At 41.0% G+C, this 23141-nt stretch overlaps 1 protein-coding gene across 1 annotated transcript in view; it reads right to left on the bottom strand.

The window, feature by feature from the left end:
• Positions 1–23141, bottom strand: part of PCOLCE2 (procollagen C-endopeptidase enhancer 2) — a 70518-nt gene that overhangs the window by 26157 nt on the left and 21220 nt on the right. The window contains exon 3 of the mRNA XM_007446981.1: positions 11771–11885. Within this exon, the coding sequence (XP_007447043.1) occupies positions 11771–11885 (115 nt within the window). The remainder of the gene's footprint in view (positions 1–11770; positions 11886–23141) is intronic.

Raw genomic sequence — 23141 nt, 5'->3', positions numbered from 1 at the left:
AGGCCCACGTACCAAAAAAAAAAAAAAAAAAAAAAAAAGTGAGTCCACTGTACTGTATGACCCAGCAATTCCACTCCTGGGTGTATATCCGAAAAAACTAAACACTAATTCAAAGATACATGCACCCCAATGAACAACATTACCCAAAAAAAAAAAAAAAAAAAAAAAAAGTGAGTCCTTTCCACTGTATGACCCAGCAATTCCACTCCTGGGTGTATATCCGAAAAAACTAAACACTAATTCAAAGATACATGCACCCCAATGCTCTTAACAACATTATCTACAATTGCCAAGATATGGAAGCAACCTAAGTGTCCATCAACAGATGAATGGATAAAGAAGATGTGGTATATATAAATACAATGGAATACTACTACTCAGCCATAAAAAAGAATGAAACGTTGCCATTCGCAACAACATGGATGGACTTGGAGGGTAATAGGCTAAGTGAAGTAAGTCAGACAGAGAAAGACAAATACTGTATGATATCACTTATATGTGGACTCTAAAAAGTACAACAAAGTAGTGAACAAAATGAAACAGGCTCACAGATATAGAGAGTAAACCACAGTGGGGAGAGGGCAGGGAGGAAGGGCAAGATAGGGGTAGGGGAGTAAGAGGTACAAACTATTATGTGCAAAATAAACAAGCCACAAGGATAAAGTGTACAACACAGAGAATGTAGCTAATAATTTATAATAACTATAAATGGAGTGTAACCTTTAAAAATTGTGAATCACTATGTTGCACTCCTGTAACTTATATAACATTGCACAGCAACTATACTTCATTAAAAAGGGGAAAAAAAAGGTGAGTCCTCTCTGCATGGTTGCGTTCTCTTTCTCCCCAGCCACGTTCAGCTCCCTGGGTGGAGGTGCAGAGCGGCTGGAGCTGGATTTAAGCAGTGCTGGGTGGGGAGGTTGGGAGGTGGACGGGTGTTTGCCAAGTGAGGAGTATGGTGGGGGAGAGGACGTAGGCAGGAGAATGACCATAATGGTGGACCGTGGAATCCAAGTTGGGTTATAAGCATAGAAATCAGGACTCAGTAGGGCGAGGGCAGTAACAACCTAGATCATGGTAGGGGCGAGGACAGTGACAGTGGAAGTGGGTGGCTGAGGAGCGATGGGGGAGAGGAAGCTAAGGACCCAAGGGGATCATCCACGTACATATTGAAATCACCGCAAATGATGACAAGGAAGGTGCTGAAGACAGTGACCATGAGCCAGGGGCTAAAATTTACAAGAAAGGAGGGAGACTGTCCTAGAGTCTTTGGACGACTGCAACAAGGAGGGGCATGGGACATCATAGCCTTGTTTCATTTCATTCATCATAGTTCTGTGGCACTGAGAAAACTGGGTGACTGTGGTCAGGCTGTTGAAATGGAATCCAAGCCTTGGATACTCATTCCCAATGGGATAAATCTTTCCTTCTCCAACATTCTTTATTTGGTCTCGATGCAATGAAAAGTTGAAATTTCTCTGAGAATGAGACACAGATATATCAGCAGCAGGAAATGGGTTACATCGTGTAACTTTCAACACGAAACCCAACAACCCGGACAAAAACTCTTTGGAAGGAAGGTTTCAGGGGAGATCTCTACCCATTGCGGGTCTGTTGGAACCACAGACGAATGCCATCTCACACTGAAGGCCAAAGAGAAATTCTACTGCAAGTGAGATGCACACTGCATCAAACCCTTTCACTGTAACACAACAGCTGTTCTTTATATTTATATAAGGAACCAAGATTGTCTGATGCTCTGTGAGGTGAACTTTGCTAAGAGTTCCTGGATTATGATTCTAAAGGACTTTGGAAAGCATATTCTCTGAAGATGACCTTCCACTTGAAGAATCTACGGTCTGAACCCTTGATTTTTCTTTGTTAGGGATATAAAAAAATATAGAAAGAAACAGAGAGTAACATAACACACACACCTGGGTACCAACCAGCCAGAATTGATTACTGTTAACATTCTGTCAATGCGTTTTTTAAAGTCTCCTTTAGAAAGTAAATACATAATTTCAGATAAGATGAGTTTTCTTTTGTCCTCATTCATAGCCTCATTCTCCCTCCTTTCACAGAAGCAACCACTGTCACAAATTGAGTGAGTTTTCTTCTGTGCCATGCAAAATACTTTTATGTACATGTATATGTATCCGTGCAAAATACATAGTTATGTTTTTGTGTCCGTTTTCCCTGGAAGATGGAGCTCTAGAAGGTAAGGATCGCCCCCCCCCCCCGCCTTGTTCACTGTTGCATCCCCATCTTCTGGACAGCACATGGCCCCAAGTAGAGGTGCATAATAAAGATTTATTAAATGAATGAATCCACCAAGAGCTAAATGGACACCGGCTTCTTTGCACAAATCCTGGACGAGGCACCTTCTGGGTGGCTCTGCCTCTTGGGTTTTAATTTCATATCCCACCAAGCAGCAAAACTCCAGAAGTCCCCTCTCCTTTCTATGTCATTCTTTACCAAAAATAGAAGACACATATCTTTGGGGAAACTTTATATCTCAAATCTCCCGTAAATGCAGAAACTCAAGTAAGGTACTTTTTTGGGGTAGCAAATTAGACAAGGCTACCAAGTTGTTGAGATTCTATTGACCAAGGGATTCATTATCTGCCTGTAGAAAAATAATTCTGCGCTTGTGATTTTCCCTATCAGTAGCCGAGTCCTGTGTGGGCCAAAGCCCAGCACTGCAACAGTGACCTCAGCTCACCCCACAGCCCGTGGGGTGTCCTTATGGTCACAGGCAAGTATGCCAAGTCGCTGGATGCCAATGCCAGGGTTTGCTGCCAGAGAATGAATGGGGAATTGCATTCTGAGCTGGTCTTTTGCATTTTCAGGATACTATGAGCAAATGCAAGAAAGAGAAGCCACAGCAATGAGGAGCCCATGCACCGCAACTAAAAAGTAGCCCCCGCTTGCCACAGCTGGAGAAAGCCTGCATGCAGCAGTGAAGACCCACCGTAGCCAAAATTAATAAATAAATAAATTAAATTAACGTAAAAATAAATAAATAACCGAGTGGATGACAGAGGACTTAAAATTGTGTTATTGGCTATCAATGTGTATATTCAACTTGAAATTATGAAAGTCAATCTATTTCTATCAGTTGCAAAAAAAAAAAAATGCAAATAGAAGCCAGCTGCTTTTGTGTGGAGGAATAGATTTCGGTAGAAGTGGGAACGCTCCTTCGTGTCTGTATCTTTTCTTCCCCCAACGCATCATTTACTAATTTGAGCAAAAAGATCTGTTTCTGCAGCCTGTCTGATTTTTTTAAAAAGCCCTCGTTTTAATGTTCTTAGATTTTCTTCTTCCACAAACAGACCTTTCAGAAAGCATGTTCTAAAATGCAGGTCACATTTTATTTACAGCATGTTCAAGAGGCACGGCAGCTCTGTGTCAACTCACTTACATCTCCAAATGTAATCCAGAGAAATGTATGTACAAATTGCGCACAAATATTTGGCTAGGCTTCAAGAGGGGGATAAATCAGAAGCTTCAAGATCTTATTCATGTGTCTCTTCTATTTATTTATTTTATTTTTCTTGGCACTGCCATGTTGCTTGGATCTTAGTTCCCCGACTAGGGGTTGAACCTGTGGCCCCTGCAATGGAAGTGAGGCATCCTAACCACTGGACCACCAGGGAATTCCCATCATCTGTGTCTATTTAAATACTCCTCTTTTTAAAGATGGAATCTCATAAACATTTGGAAAATAAGACATACATTTTGATTCATGGAAATAACGTGATGTTTTGAAAAATATATATATATATTTTTTTGGTTAGGGTTTTTACCAAAAGAACCCCCGTTACACCCTTACATCTGGAAGGAGGGTGGAAACCCCCAACTACCTCAAGCCCAGCCCATGAGAACCAGTGGAGATGAGGTTACACTCCTCTGCTGAAAACTGTCCAAAGCTTTCCCAGCATGGAAGGAATAAAATCCTCACTGTACCTATAATCACACACTTAAGTAGTGTATAAAAGGTGCCGGTATTTTTTCTAAGCCCTTGACATATATTATTCCACTTAATTACAGCAACCCTATGAAGTTGATATTAGCCCAGTTTTACAATTTACAGGTAAGGAAGCAATGAGAGGTTTAAGGTCCTGTATGGTATGGCCCCTGACTATCTCTCCGACCTCATCTTTCCTTGTCATGCAACAATCTGGCTGTTTGGTCAAGGAACCCTCCGAGCTGGTTCTCCACCTCAGGGCCTTTGCACAGTCTGGCCCTTGCGCTCAGCACACTCTCCTCACTGATATTCCCAAGTCTGCCTCTACCTACCTCATTATTTAACTGTCAGCTCAAGTGTCACCTTTCCAGAGGGGTCTCTCCTGAGCCCTTCAGTTGCTTTAGATCATGTTGACCATATAACCGTGTTATTTCTTTACAGATTATTTATCATCTGTCTCTTCACCAGAATGTACCATCCAGAGATCAGAGGTTGCCCACAGCTAGTTCAATACTTAGCCATTACAGGAGTTCAAAACGCAGTCATTGAACAAATGACTGGAATCCTTATAATCTTAATTTAAAAAAAAAAAACAGTGCAGACCACAACTCCTATCACTAGCACATAAGTTTATATAACAATGTAAACTAACAGGTATGAGGCAAGCAGTAGTGGCACCCTTCTGAAAAGGAAGAAACAGCTCAGAGTGGTTATGATGACTTACAGCCACCCAGCAAGTCAGTGGCAGAGCCCAGGTGTCCTGACTTCTACCCGACTGTGTTTCCCATGGCCTGACCGTGGCAGAAGCTGAGGAGATGCTCACTGATCTCGGTTCCTTTCCCCAGGCACACAGGAAGTTGACATGCTCCAGCCTGCACTGCAGTTAGGTTGGGGCCAGGTGCCTGGGTCCTGGTCAGTGGGATGCAGGTGAAGTGACGTATCAACGTCCAGGCCGAGCCATAAAAATCCTCCGCACAATCCTTTCAGAGTTCTCTTTTTGCTCTAAGGAGGGGACTCAACGGAGGAAACAGGAAGGTTCTAGGAGATGGCAGAGCCACACAGGAGCTAATGCTCAAAGGAGAGTTGCCTGGGACAGCCATCCAACTGCACTGGACTGTGACACTAGCAAGAAATTACCCTTCGTTCAGACTCAAAAACATAGAGAACAGACTTGTGGTTGCCAAGGGGGAGGTGGGGTGGGGGAACGATGGATTGAGAGTTTGAGGTTAGCAGATGCAAACTAGTATATACAGGATGGATAAACAACAAGGTCCTCCTGTATAGCACAGGGAACTATATTCAATAGCCTGTGATAAACCATAATGGAAAAGAATATGAAAGAGAATGTATATATATGTATAACTGAATCACTCTGCTGTACAGCAGAAATTAACACAACATTGTAAATCAACTACACCTGAATAAAATAAAGAGGGAAAAAAAAGAAATAACCATTTGGGGCTTCCCTGGTGATGCAGTGGTTAAGAATCCGCCAGCAAATGCAGGGGACACGGGTTCGAGCCCTGGTCCGGGAAGATCCCACATGCTGCAGAGCAACTAAGCCTGTGTGCCGTAACTACTGAGCCTGGGCTCTAGAGCTCAAGAACTACAACTACTGAGCCCACGTGTCACAACTACTGAAGCCCACACACCTAGAGCCCGTGCTCCACAACAAGAGAAGCCACTGCAATGAGAAGCCCGCGCACCGCAATGAAGAGTAGCCCCCGCTCGTCGCAACTAGAGAAAGCCTGTGTGCAGCAACGAAGACCCAACACAGCCAAAAATAAATGAATAAAATGAATAAATTTATAAAAGAAATAACTGTTTGTTGTGTCAGGCCATTGAGATTTGGGCGGTTGTTTGGTACAGGTTTACACTTTGGGTTAATTATCCTGATTGACACATGGATAGTGACATGTGCCAGTTGTCCTGACCCCACAGCTTGGTGACAGGCAACTGTGGAGATGTCTTTGTTGTTTTTTTGGTGCCTATAAGTTCCATATGAATCAGCATTGTAATATGGCCACCAAGAAGTGGACACGGTCTCAGGCTGTGTGAATAAGAGGGGAGGTGACAGACGATTTGAAGCAGTCAGAAAAGAGTGAATTCAGAGGCATCACCACGGTACGTGCTGTAAATTCAATGGCTCCTGCAAAGTCTAACTGGCTCTTCTGGCACCACCGTCGTGACCCCTGACGCCTTTATCTGTGGCTGGGCAGCAAAGGTGAGAAGACAGTCAGCAGCCATGGGTACTGCTCGAGATGGGAAAAGAAATGGGTCTTCTGATGGAAGACCTGGCTGTGAAATGAACAAGAAGCTGGTCATGCATCCTAAGCCTGAGGGTGAAGATGGAAAAACCAGAGAGGAGAAGGTGGCTCCCGCAGGGCCACTCAAGTCTGCCACGGGAAAATGCAGATGAGAAAAATGTGAAGGCACAACCAAGCAGCACCCAGGGCAACAGGAACTCTGAGGAAAAGTCTAGCCAGAATGGGGAGACAGGCAGTTGGGCAAAAAGCTACCCGTTTAGGTTTTGCCTGGGGGAGGCGAAAAAGTCAGGTTTAAATGTATTCTGTAGAGCTGATTCACTTTGTTACAAAGCAGAAACTAACACACCATTGTAAAGCAATTATACTCCAATAAAGATGTTAAATATATATATATATAAATAACATATATAGAAATTTTTTAAAATGTAGAGTATTCCTTTTTTTTTAAACTCTAAATGAATTAATTTTATTTATTTTTACTTTTTATTGAAGTATAACTGATTTACAATGTTGTGTTAGTTTCAGGTGTGCAGCAAAGTGATTCAGTTATACATACATATATATATATATATACCTATTCTTTTTCAGATTCTTTTCCATTATAAGTTATTACAAAATATTGACTATAGTTCCCTGCGCTATACAGTAGGTTCTTGTTGTTTACCTATTTTATATATGGTAGTGTGTGTGTGTTAATCCCAAACTCCTAATTTATCCCTCCCCCCTTTCCCCGTTGGTAACCATTAGTTTGTTTTCTGTGTCTGTGGATCTATTTCTGTTTTGTTTATAAGTTCATTTGTATCTTTTTTTTTTTAAGATTCTACATATAAGTGATACGTGGCATTTGCCTTTCTCTGTCTGACTTACTTCACTTAGGATAATCTCTAGGCCCATCCATGTTGCTGCAAATGGCTATATATCATCCTTTTTTATGGCTGAGTATTATCCCATTGTATATATGTACCACATCTTCTTTATCCATTCCTCTAGTGGACAGACATTTAGGTGGCTTCCATGGCTTGGCTATTGTCAATGGTGCTGCAATGAACACTGGGGTGCATGCGTCTTTTCAAATTATGGTTTTCTCCGGATATATGCCCAGGAATGGGATTGCAGGATCATATGGTAGCTCTATTTTTAGTTTTTTAAGGAACCTCCATACTGCTCACATCTTTTCACAGATGTGCCTCTTCTGCTTTTCCTGTGGCTCATGGTATCACTAGGACCCTACCATAGATGTAAGTGATGACAAATCTGGGCAAGTTATGCATTAGTCATCACTTTTCCTGAGAACTGGAAATTCACTACTTAATTTTTCACTACACATGAGCTGTCTTTTTAGCTATCTGTTCTTGAAAGGGTTTACTGCAACATAAAAAAGCATTACCCAACAATAAAATAAAAAAGCACTACCATACAATAAAATATTGATTTATAAAATAAAGAGCTGTAGATTTATACCAAGCCATAAATAATGAAACCAGTCTAGCAAAAACACTCAGACTGTTTTACAGCAGGACAGCTCAGCCTCCTTTCCCCAGCATATATTTCACGTACAATGAACCTATACTTCCCATGTTGTCCACTGAACCAGCCAACTGGTAGCCTGGTGGCTTTGTGTGTCTCACTGGTCACAGCACCAGCCACAGCACTGGTGCCACCTGGCTTCTGGGACCAGAAGCATCAAACACTCATCCCTCTACCACCCAAGACTGGAAGGAGTGGCTGAACCTAGCGGCTAAAGCCCAAGCTATTTCACGTGATTAGTGGGTGTCTTGAATGCTGTCCTTGAAAGGTCTTAGCTGTGTTGGGAAAAAAGAGACAAGTTTGCACTGGTTGTCTTTCACATTTAACCACATGCTGAAGAGAGAATTCTGCCTACTGCGTAAGTGTACGATGCCCTTCTAGACAAGACCACGGCAGAAGATGGAAGCACAAAGGGAAGCTCTACCAAACCCATCTTGCATTATTTAAAAGCAACTCTCAGGAGTAATATTTCTTTTAAAACAATAAAAAAAATCCATGACAAATGTTAAATCACATGAGATGCCCTGAATGACAGGTACACATCGGAACTGTCCAGGACAAATGAGGACGCCTGGCTATCCTGGCCACAGGGCATCTGGGTCCCGCCTCTAAAATTTGAAGCTGCCCCAGTAAAAACCATAGGTTGACTAAATGAAGAGCTGCTGAATGGATAAAAGGATGAAAGAATGGCTTCCTGTAACCTGCAGAATGAAGTCCAAACTCCTTACAGTAATGCTGTGTGAGGCCCACCCCTCTGACATTCTGGTCTCATCTTTACCCAGCCCTTTGTATCTTGGGCTTGAATCTCCCCATCCTCGAAAACAGCCAGCCCCTTTCCATTCCCACCTCTATGAGATCACATGCCTAACCCCTGCCTGGAATTTTCTCTCCCCATCTCAGTCTATCGACTGTCACCCCGATTTCAAAGTCTGGGCCAAATGCACCTTCTCTAGGAACCCACCAGCCTCCCACTGCTTGACCAATGTCCACACTCAGGGGGATGTTATCTTCCCCCTTTCTGCTCCCAGAGCCCACTGTTCTACCGTTCTCCCCTCTCTTTTGGTAGGTCCCTCAGCATCTACGGGGCCCACAGGGGCCCACAGGGTCTGGGGTGTGTGCTCTGTCTCCAGGTGGGCTGTGAAGCTTTCAGGGGCAGGACTGCTCCATTCTGATTCATCTGCGTCTGAACCCACAGGCAGCTGGAGTCCAGGCATCAAAGAAATGCAGGGAAGGTGAGGATGGGGATGGGGAAGAGTGTTCTATCTTCATTTTAGTCTCAGATCTGCAAACAGTCTGGGGATTTTCTATGCCATTTATCATGCCATATGCCATCTATGCCATATGCCATCTATGCCATAAATAATAGCAGCCGGCACAGTGACACATATCCAGGTGGAGAAAACATAAACTTCGAGGATCCCTGTGGCACAGAACCTGACAGTGCCTCCCTGGATCAAGTTAGGGCTCCATTAAGACATGTGAGAGAAGACTGTAAAAACAACACCCATCCCAAGCAGTCTGGTTTGCTATAATCTCTCAATCTGCATATGATGGATTATAACTTTTTTAAAGAAAGGATAGCCATTGCTTTTTCTTAGCTGTGTTTCATGATAAAAGACTGCAGATAGGTCATAGAATTAAATCTAGCCAATTTTTTCACACCTTCAAAAAACAGAACAAAGTACTTAAGTTATTTTAGGATATATTTTCAATTCTCCAGAAGCTGTCAGCATGAGTTAATCCAGAATGGGATAAACATGATTGGTGGGGATTCATGGAGAAAAAGCATCCCTACCCTACGCTACTGGTCTGTGTCGTCTGACAGCTAGGCTTAAGGGTAACAGACATAGAAGCCAGGGTTGTTTTTTGCTAGCCAGGGGCCTTTGGGTCATGCAGAACCCGTGTTTTCTCCTTAATGACACGTGGGTGTAATTATTTTTGAAAGCTTTGATAGGATAGCGCTGATTTCTATGTGATGACCTAAGAAAAATATCTGAAATGATATTTTCAAGAAAATCCTTTTGTAATCTGTGATATCATCTGAAAAATCTGTAATGGCCCAGGGACACAAAATTCTACTATTTTACTAGGAATGAAAGAGAAAGCCTTTCCCTTCTGGGATAAGAGAAGTCACAGGAAGGTAATAAACACATTCCAAGCAGAACAGATGCAAATTTGAGCATCCAATGTTCTCTTGAAGGAGTAAGAAACAGGGTTCGTGTGGCCGCATTAGGCTGTTACAAGAAAGAACTCCCAATTGTTTTTAAACCTAATTCTTTTATCCAAAAACATCATAGTTTATAACTTAAAATAGCACTACAAGGCTTTAACGGAAAATTGCAGCCTTGCCCCTCTTCCCATCCCTGATTCCTCAGGGATAACCAATTTAACTCTTTCGACTGTTTTATCTGGCATTTATCTCCTTGCTTCTTAATAAAATGCTTGTACTTCTACTTCTTGATTTATCCTTTTAAATCTTTATCTCTTTCTTTATTTACTACTATTTCCCCTCTTCCCCCATGAAAATTCTGGTTAAATCAATATTTAGGATTTCCAGTACTACGACCACATAAATATATTCACTGTTGAACTAAGTTGTTACATTTCTTGCACAATTTTTTGTTTTTCTTAGGGCTAATTTATTGCCTTGTTCTTTAAGCTTCCTTTGTTTCCACGTGCTTGTCACTCAAGCCCCTCTCAGTAATCCTCAGCCACAGGTGTTTTATTAGTTCCATTTTCCTCTTTGAAATATCGATTCTGGAGCCTTCCACCCTCCTGCCCTCTATCTCTCTGGTCTGGTCTGGTCTGGTTACTCTCAAGTCCTGATGCACAGCTGTTAGGCTGGGATTTTGCTTAGCCATTAACTCAGGAAATCCCCATGGGGCTCCTATGTCTTCTTTCTTGCTTGCTTTATTCCTTCATTTTTCTGGAGCTCATCCTGTTGTAGTTTTCTTACAAAGGGTATACAGAGATAAAGAGTTTCAGATCTTCCATTTCTAAAAACGTGTTGGGAATTCCCTGGAGGTCCAGTGGTTAGGGCTCAGTGCTCTCACTGCCAAGGGCCTGGGTTCGATCCCTGGTCAAGGAACTAAAATTCCACAAGCCGCATGGTGTGGCCAAAATTAAATCAATAAATCCTACTCCTATTTATGTCTTAGTTATCCAAAGCAGCATTTCCTAAAGTCGTTCTGAATATGCAGGATTTTAAAGGAGAAAAAAAAAAAAAAAAAAAAAAAACCACCCCAAAACAAACAAAGAAACAAAAAAAAATAACACCTTAATTCTGTGCTCACATTTGTCTGACAGTTTGGCAGCGTATAGCATTATAGCTTAAAAATAATTTTCATTAGAATTTTAAAGGCATTGTTCCACTGACTTCTAGCTTCCAATAAACTAATGTTCCTTTCCCTTTCTACGTGATTTCCGCCCCCTCCAGAAGCTTGCAGGATTTTCTCGTCTAAGTTTAATAAAGATGTGCCTTGGTGTTTATCTTTTCCATTCATTGTGCTGAGTATTATTTCTTTGATAATTCCCTCCCCTTCGTATTCTCTGTTCTTTTTTTCTAGAACTCTCCCTAGTCAGATGGGGCTTCCTGGATCCTCTAACTTTCTTACCTTTTCTCTCTAATATTTTGCTTTCTGAGTGTCTTCAAGTTTATCTTCCAGCCTTCTATCAATTTAAAAATTAATTGAAATTAATTTTTCATTTCTACCAAATTATTAATTTCCGAGAGTGTTTAACTTATTTTTTCTTTTGAAGCATCCTGCTTTTATTTTACATGAACAATATCCTTTTTGATCTCTCTGAGGAGAACAATATTCATTTTGAAATCTTCTTCTGCCCTCTGCATTGTTTCTGTTTCCTTGGAGTTTTTTTGGTTTCTGTCTGTTTGGGCTCCACTCTTTCGGGTAAGAGCCTTTCCTCAAATGTCTAGGAGCCCTCGACTGAGGCGAGGCAGATGGGAAGCCCTGTGGCAGGGCTAGTCACCACAGCGTGACCGGGGACAGACTGGCTTTTGCCCGGGGTCTCCCAAAAGTCAGTGTCTGGAGGTCCTTCCCTTGGGGCTGTTCATTTTCGCTGAGATCCTTCAATGTCTTGTCCGAGGGGTAAAGGCTTTGCTGCAGCTTTCATGAGAGAAGCAGAAGGAAAGGGGATTGGGAGGACCTCCCCAACAGCCTGGCCCCTTCTGCTGGACCTGCAGTTCCCAAGTCCAGAACCTCTCTGGTTCCCACAGTAGAAGCCCTGCCATGATGGAGGGCAACAGGGAAGGGAGGCAGCCGCCCTGCTGCTGGGAGTGGGGGAGGGAACCTGAGAGGTTAACTGCTCTTAAAAGGCTTTCAAACATAACTCCAATTTATAACCTCCCCTGCTCCGCTGCCTTCCAGGAAACCTGGTGCCTCCAATTCCGTGGCAGGGATTCCGTGGCACAAATCAGCTTGCTCTTCGGTGGCAGCGCCCCCTCCCCTCTGAAAGACACGATTCCATTCTCTCTCCTTTGCTAATTCAGTTACCGTTGGCCATCTGCTTTCTTATCCTCCAAAATTTTGTTGGTATCTCTCATGTACTGTCAGTACCATTCCAGTTCCCTTTGTCTTTGTGGGTTTAAATTTTTAAATTTCCTTACTGTAATTTTGGTGGGATCTTGAGAGGGGGCAGATATAAGCACATGTGTTTAATCTACCATGCTTAACCAGAGGTCACTAAGGTGATTTTTATTACGAAGTAATAAGAATGATATGACACTATATAGTCTTAGGTTACTTGTAAGAGTATGTTAGGTGTAACATTATAAAATTATGTACAAGAGTACATTTAAAAAAGAAAAGCCAGATTCTATTAAGCACATATCAAATACCAAGAATTATGCTAGATGCTACGGAGTAAGTGGTCCCCAATCTTTCTGGCACCAGGGACCGGTTTCATTCAAGACAATTATTCCACCGACAGGGTACGGGGGAATGGTTCAGGCGGTAACGCGAGCGATGGGGAGCGGCAGATGGAGCTTCACTCGCCCGCAGCTCACCTCGTGCTGTGCGGCCCGGGTCCTAACAGGCCGCGGACCGGTACCTGTCCATGGACCAGGGTTTGGGGACCCCTGCTATGGAGGACTCCAAAGAACTAAAAGACAGCTACGTTACCATTTTCTAATGGCTTTATTCTAATGTATGCCTGTACCATAATTTACAGAAACAATTACATATTTTTCTGCTTTTAGTATGTTTCTAATTTTTCATTACTATAAATAATGCTATTATAATCACAATAATATAAGGCTTCTTGTGTGTAAGGGAATATTTCTGTAGGATGAATTCCTAGAAATGGATTTGCTAAGTCAAGGAGTATGGGCATTTTAGATGATTACAGAAGAGACCCAGGAAAAGCTGAATTAATTCACAGTCCCACGTTTCACACCCTCAGCTACACAGATGCTGTCAAGACATGTCAATCTGGTAGGCAAAAAAATGACATTTTGTTGTTTTAATTTCACAGTGAGCATCTGCAGCGGAAAGCTGGGTTCACTTAAGGTGGTGGCGACAAGAGGGGGGATGGCAGGGAGGAGAAGCCCCCCAAAAGATGACCTCGAGGCCTCGATCCCCGCAGGCACCATCCACATTAGAAGGACCGTGAGAAGGAGAGAAAGGTTTTGTGTTGTTTTGTTTTAGAGGAAAGCAGGGTGGAGGGACACAGGGTGTAATAAGTTTGCTTTTGGCAAGTTTAAGATATTAGAGGTATATGTTTCAGTATCAAAAGGCAGCTGGAACGATGGCTGGAGGGAGGGGAACGAGTTTAAAAGGGGTAGTTCTAGACACAGAGAACAAATGTACGGATACCAAGGGGGAAAGCGGGTGGGATGAATTGGGAGACTGAGATTGACATATACACACGATGGATACTATGTATAAAATAGATAACTAATGAGAAACTACTGTGTAGCACAGGGAACTCTACTCAGTGCTCTGTATTGACCCAAATGGGAAGGAAGTCCAAAAAAGAGGGGTTATGTGTATACGTACAGCTGATTCACTTTGCTGTACAGCAGAAACTGACATAGCGGTGTAAAGCAACTATACTCCAATTAAAAAGAAAAAAAAGGTGTAGTTCTGTCAGGAAAGAGGACGTGGAAAACTTTTACAAGAGAAAACACAATCTGAGGCCAGAGATGACTCTTACTGTAGCCAGATGTCTCCCAAATGCGGAGCCATAAGGAGAGGGTAAGAGAGAAAGAGGGTGTGTGTGTGGCTCAGAGATGCCAGAAGCCACAAGCCAAAGGGCACATCCTGGGGACGGCGGTGAGCAGCGTAAACAAAGGCGGCACCTCCATTATTTCCACAACTGTCTTTCCAAGACCAACAACCTAGCTAACTCTGCTTATAAATTCTCCCCCCCTCAGATCCCCACCCTGCAAGGAAACTTTTCAAAAAACGTAAATGAAATTAAAAACAAAAGAAAAATGGATAAACTAATGTGCTATTTAAGAAAAACCTCAGGATTCCCAAAGGAGAGTTTAGTCATCAGGAGAAAAGACACTGAACCCTTCTGCTCACATGCTGTGACATTTAAATTAAATGTTCTGTGACAACACATTTAGGAAAAATCATAAAAAGAAGACACTCGTGGATGGGAAGAACAACAGTGGAGAGAGGCTCAGGACAAACTCACTAGTTCAGACTGCCTGTAACTGGCAAGGATGGCTTGAAAAGTCACAGCAGGGCAGGGGTCATTACGTTCAAACGTGGCCTGGCATGGTGTTCTCCTCTGCCTCCATGCTGTCCCCTGTCTGTTCTTGTTTCTTCAACTGCAAATCTTGGGCTTATTCATAAAATGAGAAGACCCAAGTTTCACCAAGCACCCTTTCCTCAAAGCCCCTGGCTGCCCTAGAGTGTGGGCTGATGTTGAGGGGAGGTGTTATCTTGTGGGTTTTCAGTTCAAGAAAATGATTCTTTTTTTTGGCCGTGCGGCATGCTGGATCTTAGTTCCCTGACCAGGGATCAAACCTGCGCCCCCCGCAGTGGAAGCGTGGAGTCCTAGCCACTGGACCGCCAGGGAAGTCCAAGAAAGTGATTCTTAAAACCAAAGTCCTATAATGCCAGACACGGCAGTTCTGCTTGTATCATTCCCCACTTGGCCACAAGTGTCAGGTAGGGTCTTGGCATTTCCTTAATATCTCAGACCCCATTCAGGCCAAAATGTTCCAATCCTAAAACACTTAAAAACAAAAAACAAAAAACTTCATTGAGGTAAAACTTACAAACCATACAACTCATTCATTTTAAGTGTACATTTCAATGATTTTTAGTAAATTTTTACAGTTGGGCAGCCGTCATCACAATCCAATTTTTTTATATATAAATCTTTTTTTACTTTTTAATTTAATTTGATTTTTAATTCAAAATTTTTTTTTGCCCATGCCACATGGCTTGCGGGATCTCAGTTCCCAGACCAGGGATTGAACCCGGGCCGTGGCAGTGAAAGCGCCAAATCCTAACCACTGGACCACCAGGAAGCTCCCTCACAATCCAATTTTTGAACACTTCCATCACTCCTCAAGCTCATTCAGTCATTCCTCATTCTCATGCCCAGCCTCAGACAACCACTAATCTCTATAGATTTGCTTTTTTCCAGATATTTCATATCAATGGAATTATATAACTTGTGGTCTTCTGCATCTGGCTTCTCTCACTTAGCATAGCGTCTTTGAACTTCATCCATGTTGTAGCATAAATTAGTACTTCATTCCTTTTTCTGGGTAAGTAATATTCCATTGTATGACATAACACATATTATTTATCCACTCATTGGTTGATGGATACTTGAGATGTACTTACTTTTTAGCTATTGTTAACAATGCTTTTATGAACATCTTTGTGCAAAATTTTATGTGGATGTGTGTCTTCATTTTTCTTGCACCTGAGAGTGCAATTGCTGGATCATATAGTAAATGTCTAACTTTAAAAGAATCTGTTTTCTAAAGTGGCTGCACTATTTTACATTCTTACCATCAGTGTACCAAAGTTACAATTTCTCCACATCTTCAGCAACACTTGTTATTATTCTGTTTTTCGATGATAGTCATCCTAGTGGAGGTGAAGTAGTATCTCATTGTGGTTTGGGGCTGCATTTCCCTAATGACTAATGATGCTGAACATCTCTTCATGTACTTATTGGTTATTCATATATCTTCTTTGGTGAAATGTCCATTCAAATCTTTTGCCCATTGTTGTTGTTTTTTTTTAAATTGTCAACCCTAATTTCAAATTACAAATAGAAAGAAAAGCATCAAAACTTAACTTGTAATAAAGATGAGCATCTGAGTCACACCGCAAAATCTGGTTTCGCACATCGATTTCATGCCAAGAGGGAGGGGCAAGGCACCCCTAACAAGTTTGTCTGATGAAGTTACTCTCCACAAAAGAACTGTGAGTTGACAACAGTATCCTCCAAAGAATGCATTGGTTAAGAACACTGGTTTCTCACCTTAATTTCTCAGACCGCAACAATTTCTACAAAACATGTTGGAAAAACTGGAAATCCACACAGAAAAATATGAGGCTTGACTCCCACCTCACACCATACACAAATTAATTTGAGATGGATCATAGACATAAGTGCAAAAGCTAAACCTACAAACTTCTAGAAGAAAATATAGTAGAGTATTTTTACAACCCTGGGTAGCAAGAAAGCACTAACTACAAGAGTAAACACTGATAAATGGACTTCAAAAAATTTTAAGTTTCTGGGCATCCAAAGAAACATATAAAATGAGTAGATAAACCACAGATGGTAAGAAAATATTTGCAATACGTATATCTAACAAATACCTTATATTCAGAATAAATAGAGAACTCCTATAACTTAATGATGAAATACAAATAATCCACTAAGAAACATGGGCACAAGACTTGAACAGGCATTTCATAAAGAAAGACCAATATGCACATGAAAAGCTTTCAACCTCATTAGTCATCAGGGAAATGCAAACTAAAATCACAATGAGACATTACTATACATCCTCCAGAATAACTAAGATTAAAAAGGCAAATGCTAAGAGCCATAAAAGGGGAAATTGACAGTAACAAAATCATAGTAGGGGACTTTAATGCCTCACTTTCACCAATGGACAGATCATCCAAAATGAAAATAAATAAGGAAACAGATGCTTTAAATCACACATTAAACAAGATGGCCTTAACTGATATTTATAGGACATTCCATCCAAAAGCAACAGAATACACTTTCTTCTCCAGTGCTCATGGAACATTCTGCAGGACAGATCATATCTTGGGTCACAAATCAAGCCTTGGTAAATTTAAGAAAATTGAAGCTGTATCAAGTATCTTTCCTGACCACCATGCTATGAGACTAGATATCAATTACAGGAGAAAATCTGTAAAAATTACAAACACATGGAGGCTAAACAATACGCTACTGAATAACCAAGAGATCACTGAAGAAATCAAAGAGGAAATCAAAAAATACCTAGAAACAAATGACAATGAAAACACAATGACCCAAAACCTATGGGATGCAGCAAAAGCAGTTCTAAGAGGGAAGTTTATAGCAATACAATCCGACATCAAGAAACATCTCAAATAAACAACCTAACCTTACATCTAAAGCAATTAGAGAAAGAAGAAGAAAAACAACCCAAGGTTAGCAGAAGGAAAGAAATCATAAAGATCAGATCAGAAATAAATGAAAAAGAAATGAAGGAAACGATAGCTAAGATCAATAAAACTAAAAGCTGGTTCTTTGAGAAGATAAACAAAATTGATAAACCACTAGCCAGACTCATCAAGAAAAAAAGGGAGAAGACTCAAATCAATAGAATTAGAAATGAAAAAGGAGAAGTAGCAACTGACACTGCAGAAATACAAAGGATCATGAGGGATTACTACAAGCAACGCTATGCCAATAAAATGGACAACCTGGAAGAAATGGACACATTCTTAGAAAAGCACAACCTCCCAAGACTGAACCAGGAAGAATTAGAAAATATAAACAGGCCAATCTCAAGCACTGAAATTGAAAATGTGATTAAAAAGCTTCCAACAAACAAAAGCCCAGGACCAGATGGATTCACAGGCGAATTCTATCAAACATTTAGAGAAGAGCTAACACCTATCCTTCTCAAACTCTTCCAAAATATAGCAGAGGGAGGAACACTCCCAAACTCATTCTATGAGGCCACCATCACCCTGATACCAAAACCAGACAAAGATACTACAAAAAAAGAAAATTACAGACCAATATCACTGATGAATATAGATGCAAAAATCCTCAACAAAATACTAGCAAACAGAATCCAACAACACATTAAAAGGATCATACACCATGATCAAGTGGGATTTATCCCAGGGATGCAAGGATTCTTCAATATACGCAAATCAATCAGTGTGATACACCACATTAACAAATTGAAGAATAAAAACCATATGATCATCTCAATACATGCAGAAAAGCTTTTGACAATATTCAACAGCCATTTACGATAAAAACTCTCCTGAAAGTGGGCATAGAGGGAACCTACCTCAACATAATAAAGGCCATATACGACAAACCCACAGCCAACGTCATTCTCAATGGTGAAAAACTGAAAGCATTTCCTCTAAGATCAGGAAAAAGACAAGGATGTCCACGCTCACCACTATTATTCAAAATCGTTTTGGAAGTCCTAGCCACAGCAATCAGAGAAGAAAAAGAAATAAAAGGAATACAAATTGGAACAGAAGAAGTAAAACTGTCACTGTTTGCAGATGACATGATACTATACAGAAAGAATCCTAAAGAGGCCACCAGAAAACTACTAGAGCTAATCAATGAACTTGGTAAAGTTGCAGGAAACAAAATTAATGCACAGAAATCTCTTGCATTCCTATACACTAATGATGAAAAATCTGAAAGAGAAATTAAGGATTTACCATTGCAACAAAAAGAATAAAATACCTAGGAATAAACCTACCTAAGGAGATAAAAGACCTGTATGCAGAAAACTATAAGACACTGATGAAAGAAATCAAAGAGGATACAAACAGATGCAGAGATATACCATGTTCTTGGACTTGAAGAATCAGCATTGTGAAAATGACTGTACTACCCAAAGCAATCTACAGATTCAATGCAATCCCTATCAAACTACCAATGGCATATTTCACAGAACTAGAACAAAAAATTTCACAATTTGTATGGAAACACAAAAGACCCCGAATAGCCAAAGCAATCTTGAGAAAGAAAAACAGAGCTGGAGGAATCAGGCTCCCTGACTTCCAGACTATACTACAAAGCTACAGTAATCAAGACAGTATGATACTGGCACAAAAACAGAAATATAGATCAATGGAACAGGATAGAAAGCCCAGAGATAAAAACCCACACACATATGGTCACCTAATTTTTGATAAAAGAGGCAAGAATATACAATGGAGAAAAGACAGTCTCTTCAATAAGTGGTGCTGGGGAAACTGGACAGCTACATGTAAAAGAATGAAATTAGAACACTCCCTAACACCATACACAAAAATAAACTCAAAATGGATTAAAGACCTAAATGTAAGGCCAGACACTATAAAACTCTTAGAGGAAAACACAGGCAGAACACTCTGTTACATAAATCACAGCAAGATCCTTTTTGACCCACCTCCCAGGGAAATGGAAATGGAAACAAAAATAAACAAATGGGATCTAATGAAACTTAAAAGCTTTTTCACAGCAAAGGAAACTATAAACAAGTCAAAAAGACAACCCTCAGAATGGGAGAAAATATTTGCAAATAAAACAACTGACAGAGGATTAATCTCCAAAATATATAGGCAGCTCATGTAGCTCAATATCAAAAAACAAACAACCCAATCCAAAAATGGGCAGAAGATGTAAAGAGACATTTCTCCAAAGAAGATATACAGATTGCCAACAAGCACATGAAAGGATGCTCAACATCACTAATCATTAGAATAATGCAAATCAAAACTACAATGAGGGGCTTCCCTGGTGGCGCAGTGGTTGAGAGTCCACCTGCCGATGCAGGGAACGCCAGTTCGTGCCCCCGTCCGGGAGGATCCCACATGCCGCGGAGCGGCTGGCCCCGTGAGCCATGGCCGCTGAGCCTGCTCGTCCGGAGCCTGTGCTCCGCAACGGGAGAAGCCACAACAGTGAGAGGCCCGCGTACCGCAAAAAAAAAAAACAAACTACAATGAGGTATCACCTCACACCGGTCAGCATGGCCATCATCAAAAAATCTACCAACAATAAATGCTGGAGAGGGTGTGGAGAAAAGGGAACCCTCTTGCAGTGTTGGTGGGAATGTTAATTGATACAGCCACTATGGAGAACAGTATGGAGGTTCCTTAAAAAACTAAAAATAGAACTACCATACGACCCAGCAATCCCACTACTGGGCATATACCCTGAGAAAACCATAATTCAAAAAGAGTCATGTTTCACAATGTTCATTGCAGCTCTATTTATAATAGCCAGGACACGGAAGCAACCTAAGTGTCCACCGACAGATGAATGGATAAAGAAGTTGCGGCACATATATACAATGGAATATTACTCAGCCATAAAAAGAAACGAAATTGACTTATTTGTAGCGAGGTGGATGGACCTAGAGACTGTCATACAGAGTGAAGTAAGTCAGAAAGAGAAAAACAAATACTGCATGCTAACACATATATACGGAATCTAAAAAAAAAAAAAGGTTCTGATGAACATAGGGGTAGGACAGGAATAAAGATGCAGACGTAGAGAATGGACTTGAGGACACGGGGAGGGGGAAGGGTAAGCTGGGATGAAGTGACAGAGTGGTATGGACATATATACACTACCAAATGTAAAACAGATAGCTAGTGCAAAGCAGCTGCATGGCACAGGGAGATCAGCTCAGTGCTTTGTGTCCACCTAGAGGGGTGGGATATGGAGAGTGGGAGTGAGATGCAAGAGGGAGGAGATATGGGAATATATGTTTATGTATAGCTGATTCACTTTGTTATACAGCAGAAACTAACACACCATTTTAAAGCAATTATACTCCAATAAAGTTGTTTAAAAAAATAATAATAAATAAATAAAATGAAAGATTGATGATGATATCAAATGCTAGAATGTGGAGCACACAGAACTTTCTGTCATTGCTGATGGGAGTGTAAAAGGGTCACCACTTTGGAAACTGATCTGGCAGTTTCCTATGAAGTTACATGTGTACCTATCCCATGACTCATGAATTCTACTGCCAGGTAGTTACACAAGAGAAAAGAAAACACATATGCATTAAAAAGCCCTATACAAAAAGTTCACAGCAGCTTTATTCATAATAGCTCAAATGTCCATCACAGGAGAATGGATAAACAAACCATGGTGTACTCATACAATGGAATAATATTTAGCAATAAAAGAAACAAACTACTGACACAACAGTATTGATAAATCCAAAAACATTATGCTGAGTATACTCTGAAGAAGAAAGAAGAGTGCTTTCCAAATTATTCCATTTTTATGAAGTTCTAGGACAAGAAAAACTCATCTATGGTGCTTGTACCGTGGAGGGATGTTGAATTGTCTGGGAAGGAGTGAGAGTGAAGGTTCTGGGTAATGGAAATGGAGGAGGTGTCAGTTACACAGGTGGATGCATTGTCAAATACACTGAATTATAAATATTAAATTTGTGCCTTTCACTCTATGTAAAGTATACCTAAAAAAAAACCCTCCAAAACTAAAATAAGCAGAAATACACAATGTCATGCAGATGGTACGAACATATATCTTTCAATCTACTGAGTTTAGAACAGTGCTTGCTGCTTACTTAAGGCTCAATAAATGTTGGCTAAAATTACAAGTATTATGTATCATAACACAGCCACTAGTTAAGTGCCATCCACAACACTGTGCAAACTTGAAACCTGCTATTGAGGAATTTTGAAATTGATATGAACCTGAACGACAAATTGCTATAAAGTCTAGTCATAGTCCATCGCCCTGTGATCCAGTATAAAAATCTCACAACTTACTACAGGCCATATCTGATTTATGCTGTCCTGTTAATGAAACCCAGTCTCCCTAAAACTGAGTTACCCTGCCAAGTTTATGAATAACCTCTCTATCCAAAACTTTACTTCCGTTCTTGTCCTGCCCCCGTTCCCCTCAGGATTGAAGAGTATCAGAGAAAAGGGGGGAGTGAAACCGAGCAGGACCCCGTGGAGCCCACAGAGGTACAAAAGCCACCCCTCTCTGTGTCCCCTGTTTCTTGTGTGCAGACAAAGGCTTTAGTCTCTTGGGCCTTCCTTTAGTTCCAAAGCAGACTCAACCAGTTACTAATTAGAGAAGTGGTAGAATTCAGAAACAAAGGAAAAGCAGTTAAACAAGAAAAGTAGCGATAGCCTAAAAAATGGTTCAGTGATAAAACAGAGTCCTAGTTCCTCCTCAAGGGATAGACATAACAATGTGATGCATATCTTCCAGTTGTTCTACGGAGACTAAGACCCACACTAAAGTGGAAAATAGTGACTACATGCTGACCACAAGCTTGTAGACCCCAGAATGGCTGGAACCAGAAGGTTGATGGTTAAGATTCCAAAAACATCACCCTGTTACCATGCCACCAACCAATCAGAAGAAAGTCCATGATCTGCAACCCTCATCCCAAATGTTGCCTTTAAAAACCCTTCCCTGAAAGCCATCAGGGAGTTTGGGTCTTTTGAACATGAGCTGCCCATTCTCCTTGCTTGGTGCCCTGCAAATAAACACTGTACTTTCCTTCACCACAAACCAGTGTCAGCAGATTTGCTTTGCTGCACCGTGGGCAAGCAAGCGGATCCAAGTTCAGTTCAGTAGCATTACTATCAACTGTATTCTTAATCTGAAGTAACAGCCATTTCATAAATGAGTGAAAACAGAAAATATTAGTGGTTAATTTGACAGTTTCCCAGGGGAGCTAAAGCTGAATTGTTGTAGAGGGTTGTGACTTGTGGTTCTTTGTCTCTGCTCAGAAAAGTACCTGAAATGTGTGAGGAAAGTGCAGCAGGACGTGTTAACGATAACTCATCAGTAAAACACAGGAATGCGATGGCTGTAAACTCTTCCCAAACAAATGCAAGTTCCTTGCAGGCAGGACAAAAAACACAAGAGAACAATGATAATTCTTTTGTTTCTTCTAGGAAGGCTATCCAAGTTTTTTCAATAAATTACTCAAATATTTATCAAGGACCTACCATGTGTCGGGCCACCTGCTGGGCTCTAAGGAAAGGACAAACATAACTGTGGCTTCTGCTCTTAAGGAGAGCACTGTCTTGAATAGTGTTTCTCAAACTTTTGGCCTCCAAGGACCATTTAACAGATACAGGCAATGTACACAGTTTGTCAACTCTAGGCCTTTTTTTTTTTTTTTTTTT

This window comes from Lipotes vexillifer, unplaced genomic scaffold (genome assembly GCF_000442215.2).
Source record: "Lipotes vexillifer unplaced genomic scaffold, Lipotes_vexillifer_v1.1 scaffold40, whole genome shotgun sequence".
NCBI classification, from domain to species: domain Eukaryota; kingdom Metazoa; phylum Chordata; class Mammalia; order Artiodactyla; family Lipotidae; genus Lipotes; species Lipotes vexillifer.
This window is presented reverse-complemented; position numbering and strand designations above follow the sequence as displayed.